Raw genomic sequence first — 17471 nt, forward strand, 5'->3', positions numbered from 1 at the left:
CATTAAAACCGTAACACTTCAATTATCAATTCAGCAAACACCCATTATGCATTCACTGTATACACAGGGCAATAGAGATAAAAAGGTGAAACAACAGCATATATTTCATAATTTAACACAGCTTATAAAGCATACCTGAAGATCAAATATCCTTAGGAAACTACCAAAGTATCCAGTGTCCCAAGGGCCCAATTCTAATACTGATCAGCACAGAAGCTTTAACCTGCTGCTTTCCTGCCAATTTCTCCCCCCACTCTTGCCCTTGGGCAGCCTGGTGATCTTCCACTCCCAGGAGCTCACCATATCGGTGTTGGAATTAATGTGGACAAAACTGATCAGTTTTAACCTTACTATATCTCAGAACTCTAAAACGTGACTTGGTCCTCCAGGCTCAGCCTCCATAATAGCTCAGTGATGTGTGCCACCACTCCCAGGTACATTATTAACTTCTGGACAGCACCCAGGTCTATTATTTCTACAGTCTTGACCATAGTTCTGGGGACAGAGAAGACTCTTATAAAATAATTGTTGCTGAATACATATATCTATATCTATCTATATATATATATGTAATACTCCCCTCCCCCCTTTCCTATTTGGTATCTTGGAAGGCTTTGTCATGGGATTATGGAGGAAATCAGTCCTGGACTTGGTTTCAATTCAACTCAGCAATAACTCAAGGTTTTTTTTTTTTTTTAAACCCTTACCTTGCATCTTAGAATCAATACTGTGTATTGGATCCAATGCATAAGATCAGTAAGGGTTAGGCAATGGGGGTTAAGTCAGTTGCCCAAAGTGACATAGGAAGTATCAGATCAGATTTGAACCCAAGACCTCCCACCTCTAGGCCTGGCTCTCAATCCATTAAGCTACCTACCTTCCCTCAGACATTAACTGGTTCTTTGGTGAGATTGCACCTATAGTGAGAAAAGCTTGATAGGACCTTGGCTGTCCTTTCTGCTCAACTCCATATCCCATTCCCCAGTTCTTAAGATGGCAACTCCAAGTCTCACCCACTTACCATGTAGCGGATCTTTGACTCCAAGGGGGCAGAGGGTAGATGCTAACCCAGCAGAGGTGCTATTCTCTGCTGGCATAGCTGGGCTCTTGGCTCTCTTCTTGCACTCAAACACAACCAGGTCTTTGCACTGTTTGTGGCAGTTCATCCCACAATCTGTAAACAAATGTCCTAGTCAGTGATTTAGTTCCCCTTCCTCATGCAATTTAATTGAACAGTTATTAAGTAACTCATGGCACTGTGTTAGGTTCTGGGGACATTGAGACAAAAACAAAACATCTATTCTCAAGGACTTTCTATTCTACCAGGAGCAAATTTGTACACAAGATGGCATACTACATGGTGCACTGAGGAAGAAAATACTAATGGATGGAGTGGGGAGAAGGTGATAGAAGCTGTGATGGCTTCCTAGTGGATTTAAGGGGGTGTCTGAATTGAGATTTGAAAGAATTCAGTATTCTGAGGTAAAGAAGAGGAAGTACATGTGAGGCATGAGGAATGGCCTGTACAAATGCAAGGAGACAGGAGGAGTGTGAAGTTAAGAGACCTGCTAGTGTTGGTGAGCATGTATGAGAGTTTCTTGAAGTGAAATAAATCCTGATTGGTATGAACTTTTCTGACCTCCCTTTTTTGTTTTTTTGTTCTTCCTGAGATTAGCAAACTAGAAAATATGGAATCTTTTGGCTTTATTGGAATAGGCAGCAAGGGCCGGGCCATTCTTAACAAGCCAATTCATTAAGCAAGTATAAGCTGGCATCTCTAAATCAAAGACTACCTTATCTTTTCTCAAGGTTGGGAGATTAGGGGGAAGCTATGTGGCTCAGTAGATTGAGAATCAGACCTAGAGAAAGGCAGTCCTCGGTTCAAATCTGGCCTCAGATACTTCTTAGCTACATGACCCTGGGCAAGTCGCTTACCCCCCATTGCCTAGCCCTTACCACTCTTTTGCCTTGGAACCAATACACAGTATTGACTCCAAGACGGAAGGTAAGGGCTTAAAAAAAAAAGGTTGGGAGATTAGAGGCAAGATGTGAGGGTGGTGTCCAAGGCAAATTATCTCCTTGGGAGACTTCAGTCACCATCTCCTGCTCTTTTTTAAAAAAAATTTCATATTTTTACAGATATCATGCCAATAGTTTAGTAATCATTTTATGACATTTTGTGATGCATGTTTTCTCCTTCCTCCTCCCTTCCTTTCCCTCTCCCCAAGACAGCAGTTAATATGATAGAGGTTGTACATGTATTATTGTTCCTCATTTCTGAATATCCTTGCTACCTGGATTCAGGATTCTATCCTGGGAAATGTTGAATGTGGACATACTAATCAGGGTTTGGGGCTGTCAGTTAGAATCACAGAATCTCAGAATTGGAAAGGACTGCATAGATCACCAAGTGACCTTTCCTGCTGTCATGGCTGCCATGTTTGATGCCCACTTTATGGAGTTTTGGGAGAAGGTGAGTAGAGTCTCTTCACCTATTTTTCTAGGCTTACATGTATCTTATAATAATGGTCAATGACCTTATCTTTTCTGAGCAGGGGACCAAAACCCAGTCTATGATGGGGTACAATCTCTGCCTTGAGAATCATCTTAGATAGTGGCTCAGTTGGCCTTTTCCCTTGTGATCTCCTCTGACCACCCCAGAGATGTTACTTGTGGTTTGGACCTTGGCTGAGATTTGAGCAATACCCAAAAAAATTCCCATTTCATCCAAAAAAGGGGTGGGCCTTTATTGTACTTCTAATTCCGAGATGGGGTGGGGCAGCTTCCTACCCACTGCATACATCCTAACAAGGATTCATTTTATCTACTTCAAGAGAAAAGCCCATTCCATTTCCATACACCTTTAATTATTAGACAGTTTTTCCTTACACTCATCTGAAATCTCCTTCCCTAGAATTTCTGCCTATGGGTCAAAGCTCTGTCTTCTGGGGTCAAGCAGATTCAGTCTAATGACTGTCACATTAAGCTCTTCCATTATATGAAGATATAAATCATGTTCACCTCAAGTCTTTCCTCTAGGCTAAATAGCACCATTTTCTTCAACTGATCTTCATATGCCATGGTTTCAAGTTCCCTTACCATTATGGTCACTTTCCTTTGGATTGGCCCCACTTTGCTGATGTCCCTCCTAAAATGTGGTGCTCAGAACTGAATTGAGTATACTTCTGGTAAGTATACTCCAGTATATACTGAGGGAACTGTCCCCTTTTTTCTATTTACTGTGCTTTTAGTAATGCAGACTAGCACTGGATAAAGACTAGAACTATAAAGTAGTTACTATCTATCTCATTAGCGTGGCCCTTCCATTGGGACTGGAAGGCTTCTCTGTGTATGCTATAAGAGCACAGAGACTAAGGCCTAACCTATGTGGGGAAGTGATGGCATGACATGTGCATAAGTTGACCCCACCAAGTTGTTTCTAAAAGTCACTAAATCATTGGTCAGCAGATAAACCATTGAAAGCTATAATTTATACTAAAAAGCAGCAATCATCAAAAGAGTCTAGTACTGGCTAAGAAACAGAATGGTAGATTAATGGTATAGATTAGATACACAATATGCAGGGTAAGTGACTTAGCAACCTAGAATTTGGAAACCCAAAGATTCCAGCTTTTGGAATAAGAACTCAAACTCAGTATTTAACAAAAACTGCTGGGAAAATGGAAAACAGTATGGCAGAAACTAGACATAGACCAATATCTCACACCCTATATAGGAAGATAAAGTCAAAATGGTATATGAAGAGTGATACCATAACTAAATTAGGGGAACACAGAATAGTGTATGTGGCAGATCTGTGGAGGAGGGAAAAATTTATGACCAAAAGAGATCAAGGGTATTATGACATGTAAAATGAATAATTTTGATCATATTAAGTTAAAAAGGTTTTGAACAAATAAAACTAATGTAACCAAGATTAGAAGGTAAACAAAAAACTGGGCAAAAAATTTTATATCAAATTTCTCTGATAAAGGTCTAATTTCTCTACAAAGAACTAAGTAAAATTTATAAGAATACAAGCCATTCCCCAATTGACAAATGGTCAAAGGATATTAATAAGCAATTTTCAGATGAAGAAATCAAAGCCATCAATAATCATATGAAAAAATGTTCTAAATCACTCTTGATTAGAGAATGCAAATCAAAACAACTTTGAGGTACCATCTCACACCTATCAGATTGACCAATATGGCAATAAAGGAAGGTGATAAATGTTGGAAGGGATGTGGCAAAATTGGGACACTGCTGCTTTGTTGGTGGAGTTGTGAACTGAGCCAACCATTCTGATGGGCAATTTGGAACTAGGCCCAAAGGACCATAAAACTGTGCATACCCTTTGATCTGGTAATACCACTACCGGGTCTGTATCCCAAAGAGATAATAAAAAGAGGGAAAGACCTAGTTGTACAAAAATATTCATAGCACCTCTTTTTGTTGTGGCAAAGAATGTGAAATTGAGGGGATGTCAGTCAATTGGGGGATGGCTGAACAAACTGGTACATGTTGGTGATGGAATACTATTTTGCTCTAAGAAATAATAAGGTGATTTCAGAAAAAGCTGGAAAGCTCTGGGAACCAATACAGAGTGAAATATTCAGAACTGGAAAAACATTGCATATAGTAACAGCAATATTGTATGATGATCATCTGTGAAAACTTGGCTATTTTCAGCAATTCAATGATCTTGGAGTCTTCTTTCACATCAGTGAATCTATGATTTTATTTTGGTTATGAATGAGTGTGCTCTTACAGCAGTGACCAATATGGAAGTGTATTTTGCATGACAATAAAAAGTTATAATTTACCTTTGCACCGATAACCTTGTTTTATCACTCCCCAGAGCTATAAGGCAAATAAAAGACATGTTAGAAAACTTCCTCCACAGTGGTGGCCCACTTCATCCATTTGTTTGATTTTCAAAGTTTTGAGACCCGATCTTTTTTTTTCTCTGATCCTATTTTCTCCTCTTTGCATTTTTGTCTTCTGGTTGTCACAGCCAAAGAATTTGTCATCAAGTGGTCAGCCTAGTGGTGATAAGACTCTATACTTCGTTAGCTAGTTGGTCCTTGGAAAGCAAATGTGAGCTACTGCCTGGACTGTGGCTGAAACCTTCCTCACATGGGTGGAACCTGTCAGAGATTAGGATAAGTGAGAAATAGCCTTAGAAAATTGAGTCCCCTCCACAGAGAAAAGAGGCATTAGATCAGGACCTGCGGAGATACATTTAGAGAGAAGTTCACCATCTTTCATATCTCTTAACTATTTTGCCTCTGAATGATCAACAAGAAAGTTTATGCTGACCGAGAGACCACGGTACATCGAGAACTAGTTAGTTGTGGTGTAGCAGCCCTTTTCTAGCTTCAAGATATTACAAATCCTAAAACAGACTGACTTGCCCTTTCACAGGGCCCATTCAGTTCTTCCCGGGTAGCTTCTTTTATGTGGGCTCCTTTTAGCTCAGATTTAATTTCTTTCCTAATTCATCTTGTATATGAACACTGTTTACTCCATTTGTGTCCTGTTGAAGCACCTGCCCACCATATTCCCCTAAGGACTCGTGCCCCAGAAAGGGAAAACAAACAATTTTATGGGTCATTTGCTTTGGGGCAAGTGATAAGATACAGCAGGGGTCCTGGAAGCCAAATCAGGAATTAGAATCTGGTGTCTGTCTTCCCACAACATCATTAGGTCATAGATTAGAGCAGGAGGGAACTTGGGAGGCTCTAGAGATCTGCGTTCATTTGGCAGATGAAGAGAGTGAAGCCTAGGGAGTCTGAATGAATTGTTCCAGGTCGCACAGGTAATACATGTTGGAGCTGGAATTTGAGTCTAATTCCTTTGGTTTCAGAGTAAGTGATCATTTCACTGTACTTCACTGCCCTAAACGACTTTTTAGCTTTTTAGGCTAAGGTAACAATTCAAATTCTGCCTCAGGCACTTAGTTGTGTGACTAAACTCTATCAGTCTCAGTTTTCCTTATCAAGGAAAAAGCAAAAAAACCAGAAGTACCCACCTCACCAGGTGCTGTGAGGATCAAATGAGATGGCATGTAAATTGTTTTGTAAGCCTTAAAGTGTTATATAAATGGTAGCTGTAATTATCATTGTTGTTGTTCAGGGCAGAGAGGTGGCTCAGTAAATGGAATACTGGGCCTGGAGTCAAGAAGACCTGAGTTCAAATTTGACCTCAGACACTTACTAGCAAATCATTTCACCTTAAATACCTCAGTTTCCTCATCTATAAAATGAAGTGGAGAAGGAAATGGCAAATCACTGTGATATCTCTGCCAAGAACACTCCAACTGGGGTCACAAAGAGTTGGACCAAACTGACAACTGAACAACTTTGTTACTGGGTTCTCAGTCAGTATCTGTGTCATGGTGAATAATAATGAGCAATAACTCGCCATCCTTTTCCTCTTGTATTCCACACCTCCTCTCTCACACCTTTACCTCCCCTCTCCAACCAGAAAGCTCCAAAAAAGAAACTCACAAATCCAGCGCAGTTGTCACAGAAGGTAGGCTTTAAGTAAGTTGTCTCCTGGAAGTTATGAGGAAAGCCAAGGCCTAACTTGGAATAGATCGAACTGGCCCTCATGAAGTAGGCAGTGATTTCATCCCGACTGATCAAGCCTTCCCTGTGAGGGACCAAAGAAGGAAAGGCATGAACACGTGGGTATAGACACTAGTGGATTAGTGGTGGGCATTATTATGTAGTAACCTAAAAAACCCATCCCCCTACTGACCCTTGGCATTTCCATGTGGTTTCTCCCCAAGTGCAATGATTTTTCATCTCTTTTTGTGTGTCTTGGCCCGCTTTGGCAACCCAATGAAGCCTGTGGACCCCTTCTCAGATTCATGTTTTTAAAATCATAATATAAAAACAGATAGGGTGCCAGAGGGAATCCATTATATTGAATAAAGTTAACAAATCCATGGATCCTAGGTTAACAACTTTTGCTCTAGTGGCAACCCATATTCCTTAGAATTATACCTATTTTTAAGTTCATGAGTTATTTAACTAAAGAGGTTTCAGTTATCAGGACAATGGAACAGAGCCATGTTGGAAGAAAAACTGTCTTGACTCTCCCTCTCTCCCTCTCCCCTTCTCCCTTTCTCTCTCTTCCTCTCTCTCTTCTGTCTGTCTTTGTCTGTCTGTCTCTCTCTCCACCTCCTTCCCTCTCCCTCTGTCCCCCAGCAAGGCTCTGCTCCTACAAGTTGGTGTCAGTCTCCCCCCATCATGGAATTATTTAACCAGAAGAGTAGGCAAAGAAGGAACAAAGATATATGGGGATATTAGGTATGAGCTTTTCCCTTTATCTCCAATAGGCAGGAAAGAGATATGATACAGCATGAGAGATTTAAATTTTGTCTAAGGAAGAATTTCCTTCCATTGGAATATGTTACTAAAGTAGACAATTGGAATCTACTTTTGGAAGTGGATTTAAAAGGCTTTAAAGGAAGCAGCATACTTTCCTCCAAGTCTAGGATAGTTTTGATGTGATCCTGGCTGAAAGGTCCTGGCTATTAAGGATCTCGTAAATCTTTTTAAAAAAAAAACCTTTTTATTGATATCTGTTTCTTATATCATCAATATCTCCTTCCTAGAGAGCCATCCAATGGAACACAAATTTTAGAGAGGAAAAAAGTAAATATAACTGGTCATTACATTGTAAAAGTATGAAAATATGAACAACATGTAACCTCTGTGGGCCTTACTTAAAGGGGTGGGTTGGAGATGTCATATATTTTCATTCTTTTGATTTTTTGTATGTCCTTTACATTGTTATAGTTATTATTGTACATTATTTTCTTGAATCTATTTCCTTCTCTCTGTGTCAATTCATTTAGATCTTTCCATACTTTCTGATATTAGTTGCACACATCATTTCTTACAGTAGAGTAATATTCTATCACATTCATGTGCTGTAATTTGTTCAGCATTCCCCAAGCTATTGGTATCTATTTCACAAAAATGTATTACTATAAATATTTTGGAGTATATGGGAACCTTTTTTTCTTATCAGTGACTTTTTGGGGGTAATAAGCCCAGCAATGGAGTCACTGGTTCAAAGGATATGATCTGTAAGCAAATTATTGCCAGATTCTGTCTATAATGCTCCATGCTCTTCTCTTCATTGGGACTTTTGTCATTACCTTTATCTCATATATATTCAGAGAGGAGGTTTTTAGTCATTTTATTTATATAATTCCAAGTTATTTTCCAAAATGGCTGTATTATTTTACAGCTCTATCAACAATATATTAGTGTGCTTTTTATTCTACAACCTTTCCGACATTGATTCAATAATCATATTTAAAATTTTTTCATTAATTGTAGGATGTAAGGTGAAACATCAGTATTGTTTTTGGTTTGTATTTCTCTTATTATTAGAGTTTTGGGGTTTCATGTTTGTGAATACTTTGTAATTCTTCTTTTGAGAACTACTTGTTCATATCCTTTGACAACTATTCTATTGAGCAATGGACATTAATATTATATATGTGTATATATAATTATTAGATAATTTATTATACATATTATTAGTATGTTTACACACATATTCATTATTTGTATATCTTGGATACCAAACCCTTATCAGAGTAATTTGATACAAAGATTTTTTTTCCATTCATTCAACTATTTCACTTCTTATTCTACATATATTTTGTCTGTGCAAAAGCTTTTCAGTTTCTAGTAATCAAAGTAATTTATTTTATCTATGGTAATTGCCTCCATCTCTTACCTGGTTAAGAATATATCTCCTTAGGTCTAGAAACATGAGGTCCTAGCTTCAAAGATGGCCTCAGACACTTCCTAGCTGTTTCACCCAGGGCAAGTCACTTACTCCTCATTCCCTAGCCCATAAAGTTCTTCTGCCTCACAACCAATACACAGTATTGATTCCAAGATTGAAGATAAGAGTTAAAAAAAAAACAAACACGTCTCCTACCCTCTGCTGTGAGAGGTATATGCTATTGTTTCTCTTCTAATTTTACCTAGGGTAGTCTTTATTATTAAGATTGTGTTTCTATTTAGAATATATTGTGGAAGATTGTTTAAGGTGTTGGTCTAAGCCTTATTTCTGTAAGACAGCTTTCCGATTTTCCCAGCAGTCTAAAAAATGATCAAATAAGATTTTTCCCCAGGTGATTTATATTTTTCACATGATCTAATACTGAGTTATTGAGTTCTATTATTTATAACTCTCCTCTAGTCTGTTCCATTGACTTATCTATTTTTTTTTTTACCAATATGAAATGTTTTTGATAACTTTCTTTAAAGTACAATTTGAGGTCTGGGAATGACATTCTTCCTTTATCCCTAATTAAAAAAAAATTTCTCTTGATATTATGTTTTTACTTTTTTTGAATTTTTTTATCAAGTTCTAAAATTATCCATAACCTTGATAATTTGATTTGGATTGCTTTGAAAGTATAAATTAATTTTGTTAGTATTGCCCTTTTTATTATATTGACACAGCCTAGCCATGAGCACTGAATATTCCTTTAATTTCTTTTTTTTTAACCCTTATATTCAGTCTTAGAAACAATACTGAATATCATTTTCAAGACAGAAGAGTGGTAAGGGCTAGGCAATTGGAGTTAAGTGACTTGCCTAGCGCTCACATAGCTGGGAAGCGTCTGAGGCCAAATTTGGATCTTGTCCCTTCTCTAAGCCTGGCTCTCTATCCACTGAGCAACCTAGATGCTCCTATTCTTAATTTTGTTAAGAAGCATTTTGTAATCAAAACTATATAAGTCTCTTGCATGCTTTGGTAGTTTAATCCTCAAATATTCTATGCATTCTGTACTTATTTGGAATAGAAGGTGTCTTTTTTATTATTGCTTCTTGTGCTTTGTCATTATTATGAAGAAATGCTTTTATTTTTGAGCATTTATTTGTAGCCTGCAACTTTTCTAAAGCTATTGTTTTAGTTAGTATCTTTGCTGTTTTCCTAGGATTTTCTAACTAAACCATCACCTCAGCAGCAAATATGGATGGTTTAATTTCTTCCTTACTTATCTTTGTCATTAATTTCTTTCTCTTGTATTATTTCTTTTGCTAGCATTTCCAGAGCTATATAAAATAATAGTAGAGAGAGTAGGCTCCTTGCTTCACTGCTGGGGGCTGTCAAGCCACGATGTTTTGACATGGTCACTTGGGGAAACCAGGATATCACAAAGTGGCTCCTTGGAAGGATGGAGACATCCACTTAGCCTCCCCTCTGTGTGACTTCTCCCACTAACATCTCTTACTTTTAAAACTGCTATGATTATTGTTCTTTCCCTAGCTTCAGGAAAAATAATATAAGAGGAAAATACTTGCAGGATTAATACATATGTCCTGCTTTAATTACCCCAGAATATCATTAAAAGATCATATTTACAGAATTAAACCCAAAGATTCTTATGTACCCACTTAGGTGAAATACCCTTCTTCTTCTTCCTAGGCTTAAGCCTCTAGCAAAATCACATTGAGATTCTTCACCCCCCACTGCAAACCAGGGATGACAGGCATATTAATAATTTCTTAGGCACTGGCTGGTACATCACACTTCACTGACTTGTTGTGTTTGCAGAATCCCAAGCAACATTTCTAAGATACCTTAATGAAACATAAGAAAAATGAGAGCTGGAAATGAGAACATACCTAAATCTGGACTGTGCTGAATTTACCCTTTAACCCCGCACTTAGCAGCAGTGTTTTTATTACCTTTCTCCTAAGTAATTCTGATTGGTTATGTAAGTTGATTAAAAGCAACAATGATTTTCTTAGTTGGTCATCCCTCAGGTCAATGGGAACTGACCACTGGTTACCCTGCCAATGACATTTATCTCTAGCAAGCTTTGCTTTGTTGTAGCAACTTGGTATGCAAGATGGTCATAGAATGTTAATTAAATTATTTGTTAAAAGTTAATGTATGACATATCCAATTATCTGTAAGAAATCATGTATGTTGAAAAAATGAGACTGTGTGCCAAGAAAAAATGTAACCACTGAGGCATAAAAATAAAGATGACTCTGTGCCAAGCAGAACAGCTCCTTGTCATGCCTGTGCAACAGGTCTGAAACACTCAGCTGTCTCCCATTCCTTTTCCACCTTTGTCGCCACACCTAGTCAGAAGAAACCCCTGACTTCATAGACTGTAGTTCAGCTTTCGAAACTTTACTTCTGTATTTAATGGAAAAGGTTCTAATGTATCACCTTTGCATATGATACTTGCTTTTAGGTTTTGGGTATTTTTTGGTTTTTAATTGCTAGCCCATCACACATCCTTCTCTAGTTCCCTCTCCCTTCTTCATTTCCCTATCCCCTTTTATGTATCCTTTAGCTTGTTTATGAGGTCAGTATGCTTTGCTTACATAGTGAGTTTATTTTTCTTTAATGTTACTATTTTTTGTGTCTCTTCTAGATTGTCTTTTACTTTTACATATTTGTATTTCCAATCTACTGTTCTTTCTTTTGTTTCTATTGTGAGACTTGACTTCCCATATTCCAGTTTTTCTGTTCTGCCCGTTTCTTTTGTTGTGCAGGACATAAATTCTGCTCTCATAAATCTCATTTCTCTTTTGAGCTACTCAGAAAGAGTGTATTGTAGTTCCATGATCTCACATTCCATAAAATCCTCTTGTCTCATCAAGTGTAGCATTATTTCCCTCTGTTTTGCAGTATTTATTCATGGATATCTGAATTCATTTCTGAAGGCCATATTTTCTTCTGTTGTTAGTGTTCCCCATTGATTTATCTGCTTATGTTCAAGGCTGTTGAGTTTTCTTTTTGAGATCTTTGATTATTCCAGGCTCTCCCCAAACCTTACCTTCTAATTTTCCCCTATTTACTTTCTGACTCTATCCTTCTGTTATTTCCTTGGGGGCTGGATCTCAAAGTATCTCAGTCTCCTCCCATGGTGGACCAGCCTAGGTCTCTGCCTCGAATAACTTTTGGGTAGTCAAAACTGATCCCAGGTCAATGGTATACTATTTCCCTCAGGCTTAGTGGAATGTTCACAGTTCCACCATCATATAGTGTCTTACTCTGGTGTTTTTCCCCACTCCCTCTGTTCCTTAGGTCTCTGACCAGGCTTGGGCAGTTCAGAGAACTGCTCAATTGATGCTATGGGATTTTCCACCCTAGCACTATCATTAAGAGCTTTGTACCATTGGTACTACAGGGTGGTATAAGCTACTTTCTATTTGTTGTAGTCTGAGCAAACTCCCACCACCCGGAGATGGAGTCTCCATGCCATTAAAAAGAGAGGGGGGGGTACTGAGGAGGTGGGTTTAACAAAACCCAGTAAGCCTATACTGGGTTCTTGGGTCTACTATTGCAGCTTTGCCATTGGTAGCATGGGAGGTGGGGAGGGATGCTAAATGACCTGAAAGTAAATGCTAGGTTTTTTTTTAAACAAACAAACAAACAACTTATTTTGGATTCTGGGTAACTCAGACCCCAGAAACAGTTAAAGTTGCCTTATCTTTGGCACATAATTTCTGTTTTGGAAAAATATGAAAGGTCACCAGGATCTGAGAAAATGTCTAGTCCTCTGTCTTGTTGCTCACATGACCTAGAAAGAAGTCTTAGCTAAAGGGGAGGGGAATTGATTGCAGGTTCCTTCTAGCTGCAATTCAGTTATAAGACCATGGTAGGTATGACCTTATGTATAGGGATTCTTCTAACACACTGTTCTTATTCACTGGGACTCTCATTCATGTGCATGCACCCTTGCTCATGGACTTACCTGTCCTTATCCATCACACAAAAGGAGAAGGGGAAGCTAGCAGCAATCTTTTCAAACTCTTCCTGGGAAATATATCCATCTTGGTCATGATCATAGTTCTTGAAAACAGACTGGAAAGAAAAGTAAAGGAAGGGAATTTTCAAATGGCTCCAAAAGAGCCACTGATTATCTTTCAAGTTAACTAAGTGACCAATGATCAGGAGGACCCAGATTAAATCCTCTTATTACCCAAGCAGGGGCATATAGAATCTTGCTCCTCAATCATCAGCAAAGTAGATATGTAAGTCACTCCCACAGCTTTTGTCTTTTCCATTATCTGGAGGACTACAATGTGCTGCCAATACCACCAACACATCCAATATATGCTTAACCTCTGGTTATCCTGCCCTCTTTGTTCATCAGACATGAGAAAGATAGATAAGGCTTGGCTAGGCAGGAGGGAGAGAGGAAACTACCCTACCCAAGCCCTATCCATCTTTCAAAACAGCTCAAATACTTCATCCTTACTGCACTAGCCTATAGGGATGCCATCTATTGCAGAACTCTTTCTGTTTTTACTATCTGGCTATTGCCATTCAGTGTTCCAGATTGAAATCTTCAGGGGTTCGTGCATGTGTGTGTGTGTGTGTGTGTGTGTGTGTGTGTGTGTGTGTGTGTGTGTGTATCCATTGTAAGGATATCAGAAAATAAGTATTGTTTTATTAGTTTATAGATAAGAAGTAAAGTGACTGGCTTGAGAAAGAACTGGAGTTTGAAGCAGAGCAAGAGAGCGTGTTAATTTCAATTGTTGACATAACTTTTTCTGTGTCAATTACTCTCGCTGGCAGTTGGAGAGTTGCTCTCTGATGGTTGGCAGAGACACACTCTCAGGGACTCTCTCTCAGGGCTGGAGGAGGTAACATCTTTGCCTCTCTGTCTGAGAGAAAGACCTGAAGTAGCTCAGTGTTTTCCTTTCCCAACTTGGGAAACAATATTGAATATTTATTGTGGTTTTTATAGATTGTTTAACTCTGAGAAGACCAAAGAAAAACCTGGTCTTTGGTTGTGACTCTGAATCTGTTAAGGCTCAGAGTCCTAACTTAATTCTTGTTGAGACTCAACCAGCTAGCCTTTGCTATTTTATAATTTGAGGATGAAGTTAAGATTTATAAAGATAATAATGGTAGTTTTTATTTAGATAGTATTAATTTGGGCTAGTCAGATCAAGGAGGAGTAGTGTAGCCTGTGAAACTCAGGAGAAGCGGTTCCTTGCAGAACCAGGGAGTTTATTGGGGTGGATTTAGAATCTCTTAGAATTAGAAATCCTTCTTTATCCTTATATTTCAATAAATATTTTATTTTTATAATAAGAGTCTCTTTAGCATCCTTGCGCCTGGCCCTAAAGGGAAGTTCACATTTGAGCTTCATTTCATCACTGAGGATGTTTTATTACATCTATCAAAAGTATCTGAACAGTTTTGAACTGGTATTGGCAAGTTTTACATCTATTTTGTGTAGCTTGCCATCATCATTTATTTTTACACTATCTATCATCTATCTATCTATCTATCTATCTATCTATCTATCTATCTATCTATCTATCTATCTATCTATCCATCCATCCATCCATCTATCTGTCCATCTCTCCATCTATCTGTCTATCTAATCGATTCTTCACAATTCTTATTACAAGCTTTGGGAAGGAAGGGGCCATATATCATCCTTCTTTTTATCCTTTTCTGCATCTAGATAAGTACCTTAAACCTAAAAGGTAATCAATATGTTTTGATTCCTGTGACCTGGTCACTTTGCATCAGCTTAGCAATTGCCATTTATTAAATGCCCTCTACATACAAGGAATTGTTCAAAATGGGCAAATTTTAATTTTCACACTTAATCTTTTTTTGCCCACCTTTATTATATTCTGCCCCCTCCCCCATTAAAGACTCTCAAATAACTAAGAATCGTTGAAATATTTGGGGGGGAATTCCCTTGCCTGTATTTGTTACCCTGAGGTTCTCCCTATCTTGGTTCAGGGTTTGAGAGAAATATATCTCTTTCTCTAATCAGGGCTAAAGAATATTGAGTGAACGGTTAGGAGTCGCTGCTCATGCAGTTTTAGTCACTTCCTCTGCTCATTCCCGAATGAGTTCCAGAATAACCACCACATCTCCTTTTCCTTCCTCTGCAAGACCAGGCTTCCAATAGCTTGTCCTTGCTTTATTCTCTCCTCTGTGGCAGCAACTTGGTACTTACATCCACCATCCTCTGCACATGTTTGCTGATGGTCTTTGGATCAGGTTTGGGAGATATTCCTGAGGCCCAGTCTACTACAACTGGAGGTTTTGAAGGTGTTAAAGGCTGTATTGGAACATTAAGAGAGAATACCATTGTTCACTATCAGGCAAAGTTGTAACTAGCAGTTCTTCTCATCCCTCAACCCTGACCCTACACACAGGCTGATAGCTATTCATAGCTAACTTTTAATTATCTTAAGTGTAAGAGTGGAGACAAGATACTAGCAAATTACTGTCCATTTTTGTATAACCCAGGAGCTAAAAATGTCTTTTTCCTTTCTAAATTAAGTGGCATTGTATTTTAAAATGTAAAGGCCATTCTTAGAGCTTAGAAGTACAAAAACAGGTGGAGGACCAGATTTAGCCCTTGGACCAGAATTTGCCAACGCCTGGTATAAATTGTAGAAATCTATGGAAAATATCCAAGTCCTAGGTAGACCAAGGATCAAACACTATTCAGGTAGCAAGGTGGAGTTTAAAAGAACACTGGCTTTGGAATCAGACTCCCTGGCTTGGAAACATAGATCTTCCATTTACTAGCTAGTCAGTGAACCTTTCTTAGTTTCAGTTTATAATAATACTTTTCCTTATCTATTTCATAGGAATGTTATGAGGAAAAGGATAAGGACTGGATGTGTGATTTCATTAGTATAGAGAACTTGAAGGTGAGGAAATTCCTTTTTAAATGCAAGTTGGCACCTTCTTGCAACTTAGCATTTTAAAGTTGTCTAGGGCACTGAGATGTTAACAGATTTGCCCAAGGTCACACAGCCAGTATGCAACAGAGGCTGGACTTGAACACAAATCTTCCTGTTTCTGAGGATGGCTCTCTATTGCCTTTCATTGCAAAGAAAAGCATTTAATAAATATTATTATGATTCCAACCTCTCATCTGTTTGATCTCTTATCAGAACCATCAACAAGGAATAAAATGGACTGGTTTGTTTCTTGACCATTCTGTTCAATTTTTAAAAAACTGGGAAACTCAAACAAAGAGGAAAATAGCCTAAGTCATAAGAGAAACAGAACACTTGACTCGGTAATTTATTTATTTGTATTTATTTTTATTTTGACTCTAATTTAAAACTTAAAAACAAAAAGGAATAATATTCCTTTAAATCTCCTTGCTTCAAAGTGCCCCACCAACTTGTATATTTTGAGATGTGAGATTTTGAAGGTGGTTTTTTCTTAACTTCCTCTTCCTGTCCAACAAGAATAATGAATTTGATCTCACTTTAGAAAAAGGAAATGAAATCCAATTCTCAGATAACTAGCTTGGACTTCTTTTGGTGAGCATCAATTGGCTTTGGTCTGAGCCCCTTCCTAAATGAATGAGATCTATCCCCAACCCAGCATCACAAGAAGCTTTCTCCACCAAATGATTGTCTCATAGGGATTTGATAAAGACTTATTAAACTAAACTGCACCAGCATCGAAAATTGGGTCTTTACAGTGACTACTCTAAGACCTGCCTGTGTGGCATGAGGACACATTAATGGAGAAGGGGGAGTTAGCATATGAAAAACTCTTACTGGCGCTTTGTGATTTCTTGGTTCACGAGCGTAGGAAAGCTCATAGATTTCATCTTCAGTATAGTAGAGATCCAGGGATAACTGCAGATCAAACAAAGTCAGGTAAGCCTTTCAGGTATTCCATTTATCTTTTTAGAATAACTTTTCCGTTCTTAGTCTACTCTCTTTTATGGAAATTCTTGGCCCAATTAAGTCAATTTTTTTTTTTTTGAAACCCTTACCTTCCGTCTTGGAGTCAATACTGTGTATTGGCTCCAAGGCAGAAGAGTGGTAAGGGCTAGGCAATGAGGGTCAAGTGACTTGCCCAAGGTCACACAGCTGGGAAGTGTCTGAGGCCAGATTTGAACCTAGGATGTCCCATCTCTAGGCGTGGCTCTCAATCCACTGAGCTACCCAGCTGCCCCCAATTAAGTCAATTTTTAACATCTATGGATTATCCATGTAACATAATTTAAATTAGTTCACACATCCAAGCAAATAGTAGCTCTTGTTGCAATGGGCGGGTATCAGCTTGTGATCAGCATTTGCATATTGGAAACTTAATACTTTTAGGAATTTACAAAAAGCAATATGTTCCCTCCCCTACTTTGAGTAGTATGAGAAACTCAGATTGGTTCCTAGAAAGCATCAAGTCCAGTCTTAATAGCCAAAGAAAGGGGAAGAGCAAAGACAAGGACAAAGACCTTCTGGTGTTTCTTCTAGTATATCCCTAAAGCACTCAGGAAGAAGGGATCTCAGGGTCATAGACTTCGAGCTGGAAGAGATCTTAAAGGCCCTCTAGCTCAGCCTCCTTCCATTTACAGATGAAGCGCCTGAAGTCCAGAGAGGCTGTCACTTGCCCATGGTTATACGGGAGTGGAGGCAGGTTGCTCTGACTCCTTCATGCAGATTGAGGGCAAG

General features: G+C 38.4%; 1 protein-coding gene across 1 annotated transcript in view; it reads right to left on the minus strand.

Moving 5' to 3' along the window:
• RASGRP1 (RAS guanyl releasing protein 1) overlaps nucleotides 1-17471 on the minus strand; it is a 117905-nt gene that overhangs the window by 9011 nt on the left and 91423 nt on the right. Inside the window, exons 10-15 of the mRNA XM_001380877.3 lie at nucleotides 16572-16652; nucleotides 14999-15103; nucleotides 12764-12873; nucleotides 6513-6657; nucleotides 4827-4863; nucleotides 1022-1174 (exon numbers count right to left, since the gene is read on the minus strand). Of these exons, the coding sequence (XP_001380914.2) occupies nucleotides 1022-1174; nucleotides 4827-4863; nucleotides 6513-6657; nucleotides 12764-12873; nucleotides 14999-15103; nucleotides 16572-16652 (631 nt within the window). The remainder of the gene's footprint in view (nucleotides 1-1021; nucleotides 1175-4826; nucleotides 4864-6512; nucleotides 6658-12763; nucleotides 12874-14998; nucleotides 15104-16571; nucleotides 16653-17471) is intronic.

Source organism: Monodelphis domestica, chromosome 1, assembly GCF_027887165.1.
Source record: "Monodelphis domestica isolate mMonDom1 chromosome 1, mMonDom1.pri, whole genome shotgun sequence".
Taxonomy (NCBI): domain Eukaryota; kingdom Metazoa; phylum Chordata; class Mammalia; order Didelphimorphia; family Didelphidae; genus Monodelphis; species Monodelphis domestica.